Genomic DNA, 15,598 nt, shown 5'->3' on the forward strand with positions numbered 1-15,598 from the left:
TAATACTAGACTGAAAAATAGCAAAAAGCAACTGGATACAGTGGCATATTTAATAGCCGATGGAAGAGTTCACCAAAAAGTTATAACAATAATGAATTTGTATGTGATTCACACTATAGATTCAAACATATAAACTAAAATAAAATAGAAAAAATATATAAGTTCACAATCATAGTAAGAAGTCTTAACACTTTAAAAAAAAACAGATAAATTGCAAAATTCATAAGCATTTGGAAGATCAGAAAACTAAACTTGAGCTAATGGATAGAATATGTACCCACAAATAGAGAATACATATATTTTTTAGTTAATATAGAATATTTTAAAAATTGGCCAAACATTATGCCATAAATTCTCATTAATTTCTAAGAATTAATATTACATAGACCACATTGTCTGATCACAGTGTAGTTATATTTTAAAATTAACAGTAAAAATGTAGCTTAAAATATATAAACATACATACATATAAATGCATACATACATATACTTAGATACTTTAAAATGTATACCTATATAACTCATGAGGTAAAGTAATTACAATGAACATTACAAAACATTTCAAGTGAGTGACAATGAAATTATCTCGTAACAGTTCAAGAGTAGGATGCAGTAAAATAATACGTATGTGGCAGTATATAGCTTTAAATGCATTTTCTATTAAATAAAAAAGACTGAAAGTAAGAAAGCTAAGCATTAAACACAAAAAGTTACCACCCATTAGACAGTAAAATAAAATAGTGGGGAGAAATTCTTTTTTTTTTTGCTTTTGGGTCACACCCGGCAATGCACAGGGGTTACTCCTGGCTCTGCACTCAGGAATTACTCCTGGCGGTGCTCAGGGGACCATATGGGATGCTGGGAATTGAACCCGGGTTGGCCGCGTGCAAGGCAAACGCCCTACCCGCTGTGCTATCGCTCCAGCCCCCAGTGGGGAGAAATTCTTAAAGAGTAAAAACTGAGCTGGGGATGCACAGATCAATGTCGAGAGCTTGCCGCACGTGTGTGAGACCCTAGGCTCGATATCCACACACACACCGAGTAAAAATTAACTTACTCAATGAAATAGGAAGTAGCATGCAAATGAGAAAAATTAATAAAAGTAAAAGCCAATACTCTGAAAAGACACAAAATTTACAAATCTCTCTTGTGACAATTGAAAAAGACAAGGTTCAAGTAAACAATAGTAGAAATCAGAATTACAAACAGTATGGCAAGGTGGCAGCCTTCCCAGCACTGCTCAGGGGCCTGGGGCCACTCTGGCAGTACCCGGCCAACCTGGATAGACAATTCAGCGTCTGAGCTCTGTAGTGCTGGGGACCACCAGGACCCCCCAGGTACTCGGGGGCCTGCAGAACAATACCTGGTAGTGCTCAGGGGGAACGTGCAGGGCCAGGGATTGAACCAGGGTTCAGTGAAAATACGTGCCCCGGAGCCCTGAACTGTCATCACCTGGAGCCCAGAATTACAAACACAAAGCCAGACACAAGGGGCTGGAGCAATAGCACAGAGGGGAGGGCGTTTGCCTTGCACGTGGCCGACCCGGGTTCGATTCCCAGCATCCCATATGGTCCCCTGAACACCACCAGGGGTAATTCCTGAGTGCAGAACCAGGAGTAACCCCTGTGCATCGCCAGGTATGATCCAAAAAAGAAAAAAATAAAAATTACAGACAGGGATAGCATTGAAGCTAAGGCTATATGAATAGAAATATACAGATTTGACAACTTGAAGAAATCAATAATTTTTAAACAAAAATACAAAATATCAAAAGGTACTCAAGAAGCAATATAAACTTAAACAACTTGAAGAAAGTGAATGGGAATTTTATCTTCTTCTCCAGCGCCAACCCACCCAAACAGTTTTACAAAGTTTAAGTAGTTTGAACAAATGAATTTTACTTTAGCCAAACCTTTTCTGAAGCCCAAGAAGAGGCAGTAGTAAGGATGGTGAAGTGTGCCCAATACATTTTATTTGCTAAAGTAGATGGCACAATAAAACTACAGACATAGCAATTTAATATTGATGCAAAACCAAATAAGGAAAATAGGAATGTTACAGATCTAGTCTACTTAACATTGACTTAAGAAAAAGTCAAAATATTTAACATTAAATCTTATGAGGCATACAAAAGATAAAATCAGTATGTCCTAATCAAATCTGGTTTAATCTCTGGTATGAAAGTATAGTTTAGGGGTCCAGGTGATAGTACAGCTGATAGGGTGGTTGCCTTGGATGTGGCTGACCCAGTTCAATCCCTAGCACCCTTTATGGTCCTTCGAGCCCACCAGGAGTGAGCTCTGAGTACAGAGGCAGGAGAAAGCCCTGAGCACTGCCAGGTATAGCCCAACCCCATCTCAGGAGGGAAAAAAAAGTATAGTTCAACTTTAGAAAATGTCACAATTCCATAGGGTCTCCCAAGCACTGCCAGGAATAATTCCTGAGTGCAGAGCCAGAGAGCCAGGAGAGAGAGAGAGAGAGAGAGAGAGAGAGAGAGAGAGAGAGAGAGAGAGAGAGAGAGAGAGAGAGAGCCAGGAGAGAGAGAGAGGGAGGGAGGGAGAGATAGAGAGTCAGAAAGACAGAGACAGATACAAAGAGACAGACAGAGACAGAGAGAGAATATGTTACAATAAGTCAATGTTACAGTAAGTCATGGAAGATTTAAAAAGTAAAACATTTCAACAAATGCAAGAAAAATACACTCTGCAACAAGACAGCAATATTTCTTTGGGGGGAGGGAGGGGTGTCGTTGGGGACAGTGAGGGTTGGACCACACCAGGCCGTGCTCAGGGCTTCCATCTGAGGGTTCTGGCTCTGAGCTCAGGGATCACCACTGGCAGGCTAGTGGGATCACATGGGGATAGAACACAGGTCAGCTGCATGCAAGGCAAATGCCTGCCTGCTACACTATCGCTCTGGCCCCAGGATAGTGATTTTGGATGAGCTCAAGGCTGGCTCCACATCAAATTATTTCTAGGTCCTGGAGTTAACTTATTGGACAGCATCTGCCTTACAGCAAACGGCCCCTAGTTCAATACCCAACACCACCTCACTACAGCAAACGGCCCCTAGTTCAATACCCAACACCACCTCACATACTAGGTGTGACCCCGTACCAGGGCCATTTGGCACCTCCAGTGCTATGACAAAGTGTGCCACCTTAGGTGCCCAGTAACCAAGTACAAGTGATGTCACTGCAATGGAGACTTCGACAAGGGAAGGGGGCAAGGACATTTCTCCAGCTTCCTCCAGAGTGTGGTCTGACCCTACCAATAGCTCTGACCAATGGAGTGGAAGTGATTATGCCTTGAAAGATCAGAAGGTGTTTTCGCCTCTTCTCTTCCTCAGAGGCTAGAATATGAGCCTGAGGGTGGGCACTTCTTAGGCCATGGGATGGAAGGTCTCCACTGAGGATGAGCAAGCAGCTGATTAGAGAGACAGGTTCAAGGGTGAAAGACTCCACCTGAAGCCCTGAAAGCCTTATGATTTAGAGTCTGTTACAGCATCTGAGCATGGATTCTGCCTACCACAGAGTAGCTCTCCAGACCCACAGCAAACAGCTTTCTTAGGGCAGGCAGAGGGATCTCTATTGCAATCATTGTTAAAATCCGAACTAAGCAACAGAGCCCAATTCCACCCATTTCTATCACAGAGGCCTTCAACCGAGACAGCAGGACAGGAAAAAGGAAAAAACAAAAAGGAAGAGATAAGGAGGGGGCTGGAACTATAGTATAGCGGGGAGGGAGCTTGCCTTGCATGGAGCCAACCCAGCATCCCATATGGTCCCCTAATCACCACCAGGAGTAATTCCTGAGTGCAGAGCCAGGAGTAATCCCTATGCATCACTGGGTGTGACCCCCCCCCCAAAAAAAAAAAAGCCAAAGAAAAGATAGGGAGAGACAGCCTGGTCTCTATTCGCAGGCAGTGGTTAATTAGAAACGTGAAGGAAACCAGGGGGTCAGTGTGACAGTACAACAGGTAGAGCCCCCATATGGCACCCCATATGGTCCCCTGAGCACTGTCAGGAGTGATTCCTGTGTGCAGAGCCAGGCGAGACCCAAGACCAAAACCAAAAAGGAAATAGACATGAAATAAATCATCAATGAATTCTTACAACTAAGAAGTGGGACCCAAGAATGGACTGGGGTCTGTTTGTCAACTCATTGAGATCATGGGGACGACATTCGAGTCTGGCAATAAATGGTATCAACTGATTGACTATCCTTAGAACAAACATTAAATCAGATCCCTGCCTAATGCTAGAATCGATTTTAGATGGCAAGTTTATTTGTTTTTTCTTTACGACATTTCAAAGACAGCCATCAGCACACCTATTAGCCTTGGCAGACAGTTAATTTCTTAAACAAGGCACAAAAAGGCACTAACAATAGACAACAGAGGGATCATTCTGGCTGCATTCAGTGAAAAACTTCTGGTTCATCCAAAAGTCACTACTTTAATCCATGTGTATTGTAAACGTGGACAGGACATTAGGCCTAGACTAAGCCCACGAGTCGTAAATAAGACAGTTCCCATCTTCCTGACATTCAGTCTTGCAAACAGAACCTTTTCTTCACAGTTAGGATGCTAATGGCTGAGCTGAAAGGCCGAGTCTGCTCACGGTGTTCATCTTGATCTCAGCAAACTCCCCCTTGGTTCAGCAGGAAGGAAGCGGGGAAGGCCCATGCTCCCCAGTCTCAGGGTGCCCCAGGAAGAAGCAAACGAATGTTCCAGAAGAAAAGTGTTCTCAGGCCAGCCTCAAAGGCCTCCCACATATAACATTCCAATGATTCACAATTTATTTATTTTTTTGGGGGGTGTCACACCCGGCGATGCACAGGGGTTACTCCTGGCTCATGCACTCAGGAATTACTCCTGGAGGTGCTCAGGGGACCATATGGGATGCTGGGAATCAAACCCAGGTTGGCCACATGCAAGGCAAACACCCTACCCGCTGTACTAGTGCTCCAGCCCCTGATTCACAATTTAAAACGTCACAAAATGTATGTGGCAGTAAGTCACCCAAGGGAAAAATCAAGAAGCAAACACAAGACTCGGGGAAGTCAACACAGTATGAGAATCATAAACTAGAGAATATAAATTAGTTACTATTTTAAAACATAAACTAAAAGACTTAAAGGAGCAATGATTTAAGATATAGAAGTGGCCATCCAGCTTTGACCTTCTATTGTACATAACTGACCAATTTTAACTCACTCTTCTGGTTACTATCAGAGATAACAGCCATTTGAAAAGCAATATTAGAAACTGCCTTATCTATAATTACGTTCTTGATTCAGATTTGATTTGAGTTCAAAAACTATGGTGGAATCGAGGATGTAGCTTGGTGGTGCAGCACATATTTCCAATGTCTGTTCCATTCTCTGAGTCCCCCACCAAAATAGATAGGTAGCACACTAGCTCCTAACTAATCCTACCCAGTATCTCAGCAAAAATGGAACTGAGAGGGGGGCTGGAGTGATAGCATAGCGGGTAGGGCGTTTGCCTTGCACACGGCCGACCCGAGTTCAAATCCCAGCATCCCATATGGTCCCCTGAGCACCGCCGGGAGTAATTCCTGAGTGCAGAGACAGGAGTAACCCCTGTGCATCGCCAGGTGTGACCCAAAAACCAAAAAAAAAAAAAAAAAATGGAACTGAGAGGGAAGATGCTTAAAATTCTGAGTTTGCATTTGCTCAAAATAAGTATCTAAGGATAATTAAGTGTCCTTGAAAATATTTATACCGTGAGACCAATTCCTCCTTTTAAAGAGTAAAAGTAACAATAACTGTCTCCTTTGCAGAGGGTCTTCTCACTGTATAAAATTGCTCAGAGGTTTGGAATTCTGTTCCCATGTTGCTTCCTACATTTTAAAGGTACTGTTTATAAAAGAGGGTTTTATGATATGATTTGATAAACCACTTATGAAGCAAATCAATGTTTAAAATGTATAAAACAAGAAAAGACATGTGCAACAGGGATGGAAATGTAGACATGAACTTTAAACATCTTACAATTGTTTTTAATAATTTTCAATAAAATCACAAACATTTAACTACCTTTTTATTAAGTTTACATCAAAGCCACTATCAGCATACAGATTTTGTCATTGAGCAACAATTCCCAATGTTTTATGGTTAATAGAACATCATCAAAAGCTTGAAGTAGATTATTTAAGGTGCCGAGGGAGCCACGCGGAAACTAGTAAGGATGGTTTTCTATTTGGAGGAGGAGGGGAGGGGTGAGTGCAGACTCCTCCCAATGCAGGAAGGCAGACAGATGGTCTTTACAGAGAGCCTGAAAACAGAGGCAGTAAAGTGGCCAACACTAGGGAGGAGTTGGAAGAACAGGGCGAGGTGGAGCAGGGCGCTGTTGCTTTCCATTGCACTCACTACAGTCATTGATTTTTACCCCTGTGTAGGCATCACTTTGGGCTATAAAAAATACAGTCACGTGTTTCTATCAATGGACCAGCTACGACCATTACCACGGTCAAGCACTATTGACTTTTATCCAGTAGATATCCCAAGAGAGTAGGACAAATCCCAAAGAATGACACTGTCGCCTTAAGCACATGCCTGAGTTGTGGGCATGCTGCAGGAAGCTGTTCCCACAGTGGCCGGCCCGGGTGGGAGGCGCAGAGGCAGCAACGTGAGGGCTGTGACCAGGCACGCGGAGCCTGGCCCTTCGCAGAGAAGGCAGGGCCCAGGCCCCAGAGACAGTGGCACCCTCCCCAGGCAGTACTGGACACTCTCTGAGCTTTCCTTTCCTTGGTGCCAATGCTGCCCACACCTGGTGATGGTGGATTCTTTCTTTGTTTGGAGTTCCTGCTTGATCTGCAAAGCTGCTTCTATGCAAAAAGCTATTTCTTTGGCCTTCTGTGGTGAGGTAATCAGGAAGTTAAACCCGTCTAGGAGATTCGTCTTATTTCCAAATCCTTAGGGTCCACCGCGCTATGTCCCCCACCATTGTCTAGACCTCACTCTGGGTTATCTGGCCTCCCAGGCCTCAAAGCCAGCCAGCAGCTCCTCAGTCCCTGGTCCCAGGAGACCTACCACCCCTCCTGGCTCTGTCCATTCTAGACACTACCACCTTGTCCTCCACAGCATGGCAAGGTTGTCCGTCGGGTTTGACAGTGTCACAGGGTCCGGCTTTTCCCTCTGCTCTCCTTCCTCCTGACCCCGAGCTGCACTGGTAAGACTTCCTGATCAGTTGTCTCCTCGTGTCTCCAACGTTCAGAGAGGCATGTGACTTGCATTCACAGACTAAACCAATGACAGCTCAAACAGTTTCATACAGTCACCCTAGATTTAAGCATTACTTTAAAGAAATCAATTTGCTTTTTCAGCTTTGTGAACCAAGTTTCACGGGCGTCTGGACTTTTACCCACGTCTGCACCCCCACATCACTGTCCCATCAATGGAGCTCTCAGTGACTTCAGCAGGAGCTCTGCAACGGAAAAATCACGTGGAGACTGTGGTTAGGGTGGTATCGGACTTGGACATATTCTCCCCTTCCAACTCATGACTTAAGCTAGACGGGCCTTTGGGGCAGTGAAAAGCAGCCCGTGACAAGAGCCGAGAGCAGGCAGACACCAGCAGCAAAGGGTCTACACTGGGTGTGGAGGAAGCTGGAGTTCATGCTCATTAGGTCTACCTACTATTTTGTCAGGAGTGCCCGACCACCCCAGCTGGTGGTTCTGTTAGTCTGTCTACCACCCTCTTGAGAACAGGTGTCCCTGGGGAGAATTTTTCTGAGAAGACTTCACAATAGAGTAAATTCATTCATCAACCTCTAGAAATTAGAAATAGTACAGCTGGTGCTCAGCGAGGAGCCCTTAGTACTTGTCTGAAGGACTGGCGAATATAGACCCAAACCGCAGAACAGCACACTACGTGAAGGGTAGGTGGAAGCCATGTCCTGGTGACCAAGATGATACCAAATAGCTGAAGCAGGTCTGTAGAGAAGGGGGCTTCCTGCTGCTCTGGTTTATGGCTCTAGCCATTTCGACTGGTTTGGACTCTGCTCCATTTAGTGACTTCTAAACAACCTTATTTCTATTGAATAATGAAGGATTTGTGATTACTTACAATTTCAGACACTGGGATTTGGTACAGTTACATGGCTTTTTAGACTTTGTGTCCCATGAACTAACAGTTACTCTATAAAGATTAAAAAAGAAAATGTATTCAGATAGTTACTCTTTAAATTTAGCTAAACATCTGGTGTCTGAACAAATACAGAAAATCTCAACACCAGATAGTTCTAGGTTTTATTTCTAGGTGGACCTGATCATGAAATGGACATGGCATGCCAGTTTCTCGACCTCTTGGAACTAGCCTCACCAACTCCAGCCTGCACAGGACATTGGAGGAATCAGAGAGGGTCCCTATGGTTACTCCTTCCCCAAAGAAGACATCCCTTATTATTCTGTTAGACCTCTCATGTGTGGGCCCCATGCCAAATCCTTTTATTTTGTGTTTTCCCAAGTCTAAATTCTGGTGGAAAGAATCATACAACAGCAGGTAAACCTCTATTGAGATTGCTGAAAACACTTTTTTTCTTTTTGTGTCATACCCGGAGATGCTCAGGGGTTACTCCTGGCAGTGCTCGGGGGACCATATGGGATGCCAGGGTTGGCCATGTACAAGGCAAATGCCCTACCCTCTGTACTATTGCTCTGGCCCCTTTAGCAGGAAAATATTGGCTACAGTATTACCAGTACTATCAAAGCCTGGCCTGGGTGTATTATGTGATCACCCCCTTTCCTAACTGTTCTCTTGGGGATTGGTCAGAATCTGCCTCCAGGGCCCTGGAGGAGGAGAGACTCACATATCCCAGATGCTGTTATAGACAAGGGGTGCTGTTGTCTACAAACCAGAGCAATGTAATAGGCTTGATCGCCTGTGGTGAAAAGGATGGGCCATTTCCCAAGGAAATCAGTTGTGGGAAGTGGCCTTCCCTGGGGTGGGGGCCATGTCTTCTTCTCTTTGGACAATGAGCTCCTGGAGAATATGTACGAGTTCCGCCACTGCAACACTGGCTGCTTCTGGGCAGGAGCACAGCTTGGTCTTAGACTCCGGCCCTAACTCAGCACTTGCACACTGCAGGTGCTGAGTCTCTGCCCTCACCTAGAGCCTGTGTCTTATCCTGCATCATGCTCTATGGCTAGAAGTAACGCAATTGGTTGAGGGATAGGAGGGTCTTGGTGGGGGGAAGAATTACTGCAATCAGCCTGCTGAGGTGCCAGGAAAACCACTGTGCTCTCATATATTCGCCTCTCTGGAATAACTGTCAGGACTGAGAGCAGTCGTGGGGCTTGGCTCAGTCCTCTCTGCCCTGCCCTGGGCTCACCTGCACTGTATTCATTACTACCCACACTCTTAGTTAGTGACCCCGCCCTGCTGCTCCCTCAAAGTGGCTAATGGGAGCTGACTCATGAGTGAGTTGCTGATTGTTATTTCTGGGGAAATAACAGTGCACCCCACACCATGTCACTGAACACTCTGCATCCAGTTTAGTTTTTGTTCTTCAGAGAGGGTTGCATATTTCTGTCCATGAGGGTGCCCAGAGTCACAGGTTGGGTTGTCCTGCTCCTGACTCCTCTACCTAGACATGAGCTTTTCAGAGGGAGTCATGGACACCTGCATTTCACTGCCCTTGCCCATGGTCCTTTAAATCTGCCTACAAAATGGGGCACAGAGTAGCCTGGAACTCCTTATCCAGAGGAACAAAATCCAAAATAAAGGATGTGAGGCCATGGAGACATTCCAATGCCATCCGACCAGACTTGTGGAAGGACAGAAAGAGTTGTAGTTGATAATTAAATGAAAATATGGGGTGAGAAAGAGGTCAATAGGCATTTACTAAAGAAAAATCATAGGGCTTGAACTGTGGTAATGCTTTGAGACACAAAAATATCCGCTTTAAAATGTTTTATGGTGCCTTTTCCAAAGGAACCCACCAAATAATCTGGGATGAGATATAAACAATGGAAAAATTAGAAAACAGAAGATATTATATAATCAGGTGTCAAATTGTTGAATATTGATTATAAATGGTATAAGACAAAGATGAAAGAAAATTGAATATAGATGGAAAAAGTTAAAATACTTCTGAAGTCATAAAACTTGACATTAACTTTTAAGGTTATGAGTTCACTACTGACCACACTTTAGTTGAAATAATGGCATGAGCAAAGATGCAATACTAGGAGTGAGCAGAAAGCAGGTTTCCTTGGCTTCACCAGCATTTGAGAACTCTCTTCTGCCAGACTGAATACTACAGAGTTAGAAGACACCTGCACAGATCTGCCTCAGAGAAGCATTACAGACTCTACCATGATGGGATATCACCCATCCTTGAGGGTAAAATTTCCAGAGAAGACTCATAGAAATTCCTTATTATAATGCTCCTTGCACTAGCAAAAATAATTTATCAAAGATGTTTTACAAGTCGCATTGATAGATGACTCATAATCAGGTTATTAAAGCTTTACAAAGCAGAAGGACATGACTTTTTATTAAAAGGGTTTTTACTACTGTGATAAGCGAGTTTAACAAGTGAGTCAGTTGACAACCCATTTTTAGAGAATGATGACTAAGTGGAATTCACCCATCTAGATCCCTAGCCAAAGGCCCAGATGGACCTGAGCCTTTGCAATCTACTACGAGTAGGTTAGCAATGGCTGAGTCATATTGAGATGACAATTGCCTTTCACATCTTCAGGCACAGTATGGGTCTGTTAGCTAGTGGAACATAAAATAAGGTTAAGAAAAAGTATCTAAAGAAGTGAAGAGATATGGTAGTCATGACTAGAAACTCAAACAGCATAAAACCACAGCAAAGAGTATTCCACCTGTTCTCTTAGCACAGTTGATAAAACCCAGAACAATTCCAGCATGCCATGAGCACTATGCGTGCCGAGGCAAAAGTCATCAGTGGAGTGACGCAGAATTGAGTAACTTAAATACAAACACAAAGTTCATTTGTTCCTGGCACATAATTTGTAGGAAAAATCGCTTGCAACTTGATGATCACTTCAAAATAAAATAAAGCAAAATACATATACTGGTAAGGAGGAGGAGAGGCAGGCAGGAGAGAGAAAGAAAAAATTTATCATACGGGCAAATATTCATTACTGTTTCTCCATGAAAATATCATTGTCACTGTCACTGTCATCCTGTTGCTCATCTATTTGCTCGAGCAGGCACCAGTAACGTCTCCATTGTGAGACTTGTTGTTACTGTTTTTGGCATATCGGACAGGCCAGGGGTAGCTTGCCAAGGCTCTGCCGTGCGGGTGAGATACTCTCGGTAGCTTGCCCGGCTCTCCGAGAGGGGTGGAAGAATTGAACCCGGGTCGGCCACGTGCAAAGCAAATGCCCTATCCACTGTGCTATAGCTCCAGCCCCCATGAAAACATACAGCAGCTAATCCTCAGAGCAACCACAAATGGCTCTGTGTCTGCAGGAATATTTCCTTGAACTAAAGTATTACAAGCACCAAATTCCCTTCACTGTTCATGTGAGCAGTACTGGTGGTCAGATGTCCCCAGGTTACAAGAGAGTCAAAGAGTTAGAGTCTCTTCAGGGTTGGGTCACGTCTGGGGTCATCCTCTGTATCCAAAGATGTCATGCAAAGAGCAGAAGCTGCAATTTGACTGTGTACTTTTCAGTTGGTTCGGAAGTGTTAAGAGCATGACAGCAAGGACCAGTTACAGTAAATGCAACTGCATCTCCTCACAAGCCATCGCACAAGAAAGAGAAGGAAAAATCTCAGTACAGTCTTGTTCCATTAAACTTGACAGTCATAAACTGAAGTGGCGCAGTATTACATCCTGCTGAAAGAGCAACTGTGAGCACCAAAGCTGTGAGTCACTGAAGCAGTCCCCCCTCTTCAGTGGCAGTGCAGGGGTGAAAGCATTGATTAAATCCCATTGCGTCTCCATCAAGTCTTTGGGTCACTCCACCTTTCATACTGCCCCCAAAAACTCTAGTGCACACTTACCCATGCCACAATGAAGATACGTTGACAGTAGGAGCCCCGGAAGCACTAGAGGCCACAGTCTACTTTACAGAAATGGTTTGTCCTAATTTTTTTCAGGCTCTGAGATTTATGGCCACATTAGATTGCATAACTATAAACTCTTATCTGGGGATAAATTGTTACCCATAACCAACTTTCAGGACTCAATGAGCAAAATAGGCTGCCCATCAACGAGCAAAATAGGCTGCCCAGTTCACTGTTATATAAGACTGTTAACTGGACCAAGAGTTTCAAACATCTTGGTTAGTTCAGTTATGAGTAAAAACATAACTTTAAAATGACGAGACGAGGACCTGGCTAATGCAGCCTCAGTGCCTCTGGAGGGTGCATGCTCAGCACGTGCAGAGGTATGAGCTGACCCAGCAGGGTAGGCAGTGGGCCGCAGCAGCCCATGAAAGTACACTCAGACTACCGCAGACAGGAAACAACTGCCACACCATCATTTACATTGATGGCAACAGACAAGCAACAAAGCAGCTTAGTTTAGACCATCATGCAACTCGGTATGAATGGCAGCAACCCTCTGAAACCCCGGCGCAGCCCAGTGAGTAGAATGCAAACAACAGCAAACCAACATGCACAGAGCCTGGGAGTGGCATTGATTCATGTAAATCATAATTTGCAGACAGTTCAGAGGTAAAAATAATTTATAACTTTGAAGAAAATCACAAATATACCCAAAAGTTCCACAAACTTTTATATAAAAGCAAAGAGCAATTGATGGCTTTTAATCCTTACCCTGCCAAAGCTATTTTTGGTGGTCCTGAGAGAGTTGATCCTGAGGGGAAAGTAGACCCATTGGCTACAGATGGTAAGGATCCATTATCAAGCTGTCGAAAGTCAAAGACAAACATAACTTGAATTAGCCTGTGTTTTCAGTAAGCTCCATCCATAGCCAGACCCTAGGTACAAATCAAGATAATTCCTTTTCTTTTTTTTTTTTAAGCTTCTAATTTTTATTTTATTTTATTTTTTTTTTTTTATAGTTTATTTTTAATTAGTGAGTCAACGTGAGGGTACAGTTACAGATTTATACATTTTTGTGCTCATGTTTCTCCCTTACAGAGTTTGATAACCCATCCCTTCACCAGTGCCCATTCTCCACCACCAGTAAACCCAACATCCCACCCCCCCTTCCCAGTCCCGTCTCCCCCCACCCCACCCTGCCACTATGGCAGGGAATTCCCTTTTGTTCTCTCTCTCTGGTTAGGTGTTGTGGTTTGCAATAAAGGTGTTGAGTGGCCATTGCGTTCAGTCTCTAGTCTATATTTGGCCCGCATCACAAGATAATTCCTTTTCTTCCCAACATTTACATCATCTCTTTCCAACAACATCGGGGTCTTTTCCCAGGACAATTCCACTAACATCTGAGCAGGCTGCAGTCGCCGCCTTAACGAGGCCGGGACAGGGGGAATTGAGCCCCAGACACAGGCACAGCCTGGCCAGCAGAACAGAGTGTTCATTCTGCTACAGAGAAATACTAGAATATTTTTTTTATTGTCATAAACTATAAACTGTGAAGTATATAAAATTAAGCATTTATTTTTAAATCTGTTTGGATCTAAAATTTTCTTAATGATAATTATTGCATTCTTTGTATAATATAATATGCTTTGAAATTTTGAAGTCACATTAGCAACCATTGCCTCATTTATCTATTAAAACATATTTTGTTATCAATTTTTAAAAATTCAAAAGCTACGTCATAATTTCTGCATTATTCATGCCCTTTGCTTTCTCATTTCTTGTGAATTTTTTTATTACTCATTAGTGTGACTCACAGAGAATATTTGCAGCTATATAGAGAAAGTAATAAAATCACTGCTAGCCTAGAAGCTAGAAGATACCAAAAGTAATGGATCAAGTTTGTTAAGTTTTGAGAATATTTGTATCAGTTAAACTAACCTTATTTTCTCCTCCCCTAAAACTTGATGTTTAAAAATAAGCTTCATTTAAGGAGTATAAGCTTAGGTAAGATACTCATTTTCCATCCTTTTCTGCCCCTTTTAAAATTGTGTGTGATCAATACCTGTCCTGGCTAGAAGACATAGGCAATACTCTTGGTTCAACTTCTTCATTATGAATCCTGAGTCTGGGGAGCTGACGTATAGAAAGAGCGGAAAACTGGGAATACTCAATCCCCAGACTTCCTCTCTCTGGCTAAGCTCTGGGGCTTGGCCCCTGTCCCTCAGGCTGAGGTAAGCTTACATTCACAAGTTACTAAAATCAGCATTTCTTTCACAGTCCCCAGACACCTGGTAGTTCAAAGGGATATTTCTAATGAAAGATCTTGGAGTAAGCTCAATGTGTGCCTTTCTGATTGGGGCTGAAGTGGGAAGAAAGGAAATTAGAGCAGAGACTGAGCAGGCAAACAGTATCAACAGATTATTCCTGTCGTGCTCACAGGATCAGGGCTCAGTCTTGTGATCTCCCACACTGATTACTATACTCTTTTCCTAGTTAATGCATCATTCAAGGAATTCTTCATTCATTTAACATATTTATTTATGTCTCAGAGAATGCCTCCAGACTGTTTGCTTTCCACACCATCTCTGCACTGGCCGCTTCATCCCTGTGGCCCGAAGCTTCCTCCCTCTGACTGCTGGGCTTGTACATCCAGCTCTGACACAACATCTTCATCTGTACATGTGAGAGACAGCTCAGGTCTTACTCCAGATAGAATTCCACCTCCCTCCCCAACTCTACATTTCTTTCCTCTCGGGCTATTCCTTGCCATCTCCACTGCCATCACCTGGTCTGAATCACTCCCCCTCTCAACAAGATGATTTCAATATCAGGGTTCACCTGCCTTTACCTGGTCCTCCTCCAAACCAGCCTCTTTTGCGTAAAAGCCATTGTCTTCCCATCACCTTCCACTTTCCCCTGTTGCCCTTCCCTCTCACCGTCCCTCCTCGTTGTCTCTACAGTAGACTGACCCTGTACAATGCTGTTCCTTCTGACTGGAATGTGCTTCCATGTGATATCACAAGGCTCACCCCTTCCTCTCAAGACCTTTATGAGGTGCCACCTACACAGAAAAGCCAACTGGGACCATCCTGTACAAACTTGCAAACTGCTTCCACCCACCAACCCCCCCTAACCCCTTCTCCGGCGCCCACCCTCTGTTCTCCTAGCTTAATTAGCATTTACTTAGTAGATATGCTTATTGTTTGACACCCACACAAAATATAAGCTGCAGAAGGGTAGATTTATGTCTTTTGTCTTTTTTTTGTGTGTGTTTTTTTCTTTTTTTGCTTTTTGGGTCACACCTGGCGATTCACAGGGGTTATTCCAGGCTCTACACTCAGGAATTACCCCTGGCGGTGCTCATGGGACCATATGGGATGCTGGGAATCGAACCCGGGTCGGCCGCGTGCAAGGCAAATGCCCTACCCGCTGTGCTATCTCTCCAGCCCCTATGTCTTTTGTTTTGGGGTTCACTTACTGCTAGTTCCCTGATAGACTTTAGGTGTCAGATCTGCGGCATCCCTTCTAAAGGATGAATGCTCTGTATGTGCCAACTCTATTCTATTTCCCACTGTATAGAGACA

The 15,598-nt window shown here is 43.7% G+C and overlaps 1 protein-coding gene across 1 annotated transcript in view; it reads right to left on the reverse strand.

Moving 5' to 3' along the window:
• Positions 1-15,598, reverse strand: part of TESMIN (testis expressed metallothionein like protein) — a 39,424-nt gene that overhangs the window by 15,609 nt on the left and 8,217 nt on the right. Inside the window, exon 5 of the mRNA XM_004618573.3 lies at positions 12,786-12,877. Within this exon, the coding sequence (XP_004618630.3) occupies positions 12,786-12,877 (92 nt within the window). The remainder of the gene's footprint in view (positions 1-12,785; positions 12,878-15,598) is intronic.

This window comes from Sorex araneus, chromosome 6, assembly GCF_027595985.1.
Source record: "Sorex araneus isolate mSorAra2 chromosome 6, mSorAra2.pri, whole genome shotgun sequence".
NCBI lineage: Eukaryota > Metazoa > Chordata > Mammalia > Eulipotyphla > Soricidae > Sorex > Sorex araneus.